The 4,340-nt window shown below is 39.9% G+C and overlaps 1 protein-coding gene across 1 annotated transcript in view; it reads right to left on the bottom strand.

Annotated features, from left to right (window-relative positions):
* Positions 1 to 4,340, bottom strand: part of RSPH3 (radial spoke head 3 homolog) — a 20,127-nt gene that overhangs the window by 6,952 nt on the left and 8,835 nt on the right. The window contains exons 4-6 of the mRNA XM_012806710.2: positions 3,807 to 3,948; positions 1,893 to 2,038; positions 466 to 669 (exon numbers count right to left, since the gene is read on the bottom strand). Of these exons, the coding sequence (XP_012662164.1) occupies positions 466 to 669; positions 1,893 to 2,038; positions 3,807 to 3,948 (492 nt within the window). The remainder of the gene's footprint in view (positions 1 to 465; positions 670 to 1,892; positions 2,039 to 3,806; positions 3,949 to 4,340) is intronic.

The following is a 4,340-nucleotide window of genomic DNA, read 5'->3' as shown; positions in this document are numbered from 1 at the left end:
AAAAAAAAAAAAAAAAAAAATGTAATGTAGTCCATGAAAGATCTATGATCTGCAGGAGAGACCAGGCTGGGCGCAGTGGCTTGTGCCCGTAATTCTAGCAGTTTGGGAAGCTGAGGCAGGAGGATTGTGGTCAGGAGTTTGAGACCAGTCTGAACAAGAGTGAGACCATGTCTTAATAAAAAGCAAAAAAATTAGCCAGGAGTAGTGGCTTGCACCTGTCGTCCCAGCCTCTCAGGAGGCTGAGGCAGGAGGATCTCTTGAGCCTAGGAGTTTGAGGTTGCTGTGAGCTACAGACCTTGTGTCAGGAAAAGAAAAAAAAAAAGGAGGGACCTGAGCAACAGCTACTATAGTTTTTTTTCTAACATGTTCCCAAAGGTCTTCAGTTTTATGATATGCGTGTAATTTTGAACATAATATGTTAAGTAATCAAAAGACTGTCTAAGAAAGAAAACTAGAATTTTATACTTTTTCTTCTCGGTGTCGCCGCTCTTGCTCTTCAAGTCGTTGAACCTCAGCAAGTTCAACATTCCGAATTTCTTCATACTCATGCTGCAGGGTCTGCAGGTTAGCCAACTCTTCTTCCTCCATCACTTCCAGAAGAGCCTGCTCAATTGTCTTCCCCACCAGAACCTCTAACATTGGTTTAACTTCAAGATCAAAGTCAAAGAGCTTAAACGCACAAAATGAAACAAACAAAATGTTAATCGTGAATCAAATGCTCAACAAAAAACTATAAAGAATAGCAGGAAAGGAATATTATTTATTAAGCGTCTTAATAAATAATGACACGGTGCTCATGCTTTATTTATGGTTCCTAATCCTCAAAACGAACAGCAGTTTGTTTATAGGTGAAAATCCATTAAGTTGACATTATGAAAACTATCTATACATTCATCAAAATGAACGATGAAACTCAAAAATTTTAAGCTCAAACTCTGAAACCCAAGGAAAACATCCCTGTCTTTCTTATTCTACATTTTTTTCTGCTTCACTTTTACTGGTTGTTTTGTAATAACAGTGTGATGAACTAAGGAACAACAATAATGGATACTTTGGTGATTCATCTCGAGGATTTACAGGCAAATATACGTTTCTATGTAGTTTCTGAAGGCTTATTTTCTCAATGTCACTGATAAGTTTTTTTCAAGTACCTTTGAGTCTTAAGTTTCACATAAGTCATTATGCATATAATAATTGCCTTCTTCTCTTTATAAACTCGCCTATGTATGCATTCCACATTGACAAGAAAATGTAATTATTTTAAGATTTTTTTTAAAAGATGGTATCTTTATAAAAATTATGTAATACACAAGCAACTAGGGCTGTGCCTGTGGCTCAGTGGGTAGGGTGCCAGCCCCATATACTTAGGGTGGCAGGTTTAAAGCCGGCCCTGGCCAAACTGCAACAAAAAATAGCTGGGCTTTGTGGTAGGCACCTGTAGTCTCAGCTCCTCGGGAGGCTGAGGCAAGAGAATCGCCTAAGCCCAGGAGCTGGAGGTTGTTGTGGGCTGTGACGCTACCGCACTCTACCAAGGGCAATAAAATGAGACTCTGTCTCTAAAGAAAAAAAATGCATAAGCAACTAATAGTAAAACCTCCTATACTAGGGATACTCTATTTCCTTATTTGGTACAAATCTATTCTATATACATAGTTTAAATGAGTATGTAAATAAACATAAACCAAACGTGTAAATGTTCTAAAAACAAAATGACTTTGTTTCTAATCAGCAATGAAATCAGAGATATTTAATAACATTTCTGGGTACCACAGGATAAACCATTACAGATTTCTGACTGTGAAGTAGTGCTTATTCATATTAAGCTCTACCTAATCCTAACTTTACCTCATTTATAAAGATAATAAGGAGAAAGTCCACAGAACATACTGTACCTCGCCTTCTAGTATCTGAGTTGCCACATCTTTGCCAGTTTTGGCAGGAATAAAGAGTGGTGTTGGTGGTCTGTCCAAAAACGCATCCGTTTGGCATTCCATATCGACTTCTATTATGCGGTCCGCAATTTCTTCAAGGTATAATTCTAAGAAGAATATAATATTTTTAGAGTTTAAAATTCTGGTCTATTTGATATTTCAGCTTCTTCAAAAGAGAATTAAAGGATCAGAAAATAAGTCAGAATAAAAAGGCTCAAATGTGGAGTTCAGCTACTGAACTAGAAGTCTGATATATTTGGAAGACCATCGAGTCAGTCATGCTGGAATATTTACTAAAGGCCTAGAAAGCACTGAACTCTGTATATGAAAATGAAATTAAAGAATATGAGACACAGATGTGTATAAGATGCAAAGTATGATAGTGGATAGAAAGTTAATAATAATATACATACACATACATATACACTGTATATAACTGAGTCTTAAAGATAGTCAATGTATAAAGATTTGAAAATTGGAAAATAGGCATCAGGGGCAACCTAATAGGGGCAACGTGGCACCAGGCAAAGACTCTGAGCGCTGGACTCAGATGTTGAATATAGGACCTGGCAAGTTATGATCTCACTGGGCCTGAGTTTCTTCATCTGTGAAAGGAATCATAATTATCTGTCACATGGAATCTTTATAAAAATAAAGGAGATCAGGCTGGGTGCAGTGGGTCATACCTGTAATCCTAGCATGTTGGGAGGCTGAGGCAGGAGGATCGCCTGAGCTCAGGAGTTTGAGACCAAACTGAGCAGGAGAAAAGACCCCGTCTCTAAAAAATAGCTGGGCATTGTGATGGGAGCCAACAGTCCCAGCTATTGGGAGGCTGAGGCAAAAGGATCTATTGAGCCCAGGAATTTGAGGTTGCTACAATCTATGATGCCATGGCACACTACCCAGGGCAACAGAGTAAGAATCTGTCTCAAAAAAAGAGAGAGAGAGAAATAAAGGAGATACTCAGGAAAAGGACTTGGTACAGTCTCTGAAGAAATATTCAACAAAAGGGAGCTGCTACTGAGTCACTTAATATCTGGTGGTACACACAAACACTAAGACTTAGCCCTCCCAGCGTTACAACTGTACTGGCTAATGACAGACACAGGCTTACTCTAGATTTGGTGTTCAAGGCAGGGAGAAAAGCATGGAACCGTTTTCTTTCCCTTTGCCTGACTACTCAGCAATAGCCCTGCTGAATGCACTCATCATCCCGGCAGGGTGCAGGTGAATCTAAGTAGTTACTGTGGTCCAAGGAAAACATCAAGTATTGCCTGACTGCCCAGATCCTGTCAGCAACACAGCTACCCTACGTCTAGGTAAGCCTCTACAGTAGACACAGTGAGATTCACGGGGAAGTCCTGGCACCTGCCTCAGGAATGAACGCCTGTGTGGCCCGGGGAAATGTACACAGTGACAGGAGAACAAAGGGGCGCAGAAGAAGAGGCTGGATGATTCAGGTGTGAGTGGGCTGAGCTAAATAAAAGCCCACACAGAATTACATCGCTCTCCTCTCCTGTAAATCCTGATGAAAAGAACAGGGATTCATGTCGGGGAAATAATCCCAGCTTAAGAATAGAATATGTGAAAAGGACTAAGAGAGAATTAGTTTGGTCATAAAATTATGTTTTTAAAATCCCATCCTAAATTTCCAGCCATATCCAATGTAATAATATATATGCATATATTATAAAACAAAGTATATATTATTATTTTAACAAATATAAACGTATTTATTTAGTGAATAGACGTCCCTACCATGTGATAAGGGAAATACTGGCTAGCACAGGAGACCCATAAATAATGCAAAGGTCAGGTAAAAATGAACGGAAGCAGCAACCCAAGGAGCCACCGTGCCAAGGCCTGGCCACACACCTGTCTGCACATCCACATGTTTTCTGCCTTCCACGGGTTCGGGCGTTCGCGGTCTGAGCTGTTCTTGGGCTCGTTTTCGGGCAAGAGCCCTCCTCTTAGCCTGCTGCAATCTCTGAAGCTCTAGAGGGTCGGGCTGCCCCAGCTAAGGAACAGAAAAGGCTTCTAGAGTTTAGAAAACATTTCTCAAAGCAGATAGGAACTGACATTCCAGAAGTGATTCCTGGGCGACAGGACACAATTATAAGAGGGACTTTATCTAACAAATGCAATAATTACCCTCAATGAATCCCCAATTAAAAAAACCCACAAAAGTGATTCCTGGGTAGTGCTAAAGCATCTGTCATAACGATGCATCCCAATCATCAGTGACTTGAAGAGAAAAGCTTTATTGGAAATTTGTCAGGTAATCACCAAGGTGTCTGATAAAGCACAGAAGTAAATGCAGAGCATGTCTGTGTGTTGGAGTAAGTGGGTGCACACCTATCTACATAATACACGGATTTTCCTCATTTAAGCATTTTTTTTTTTTTTTTT

This window comes from Otolemur garnettii, unplaced genomic scaffold (genome assembly GCF_000181295.1).
Source record: "Otolemur garnettii isolate 467f Iridium unplaced genomic scaffold, OtoGar3 scaffold00056, whole genome shotgun sequence".
Lineage (NCBI taxonomy): Eukaryota > Metazoa > Chordata > Mammalia > Primates > Galagidae > Otolemur > Otolemur garnettii.
This window is presented reverse-complemented; position numbering and strand designations above follow the sequence as displayed.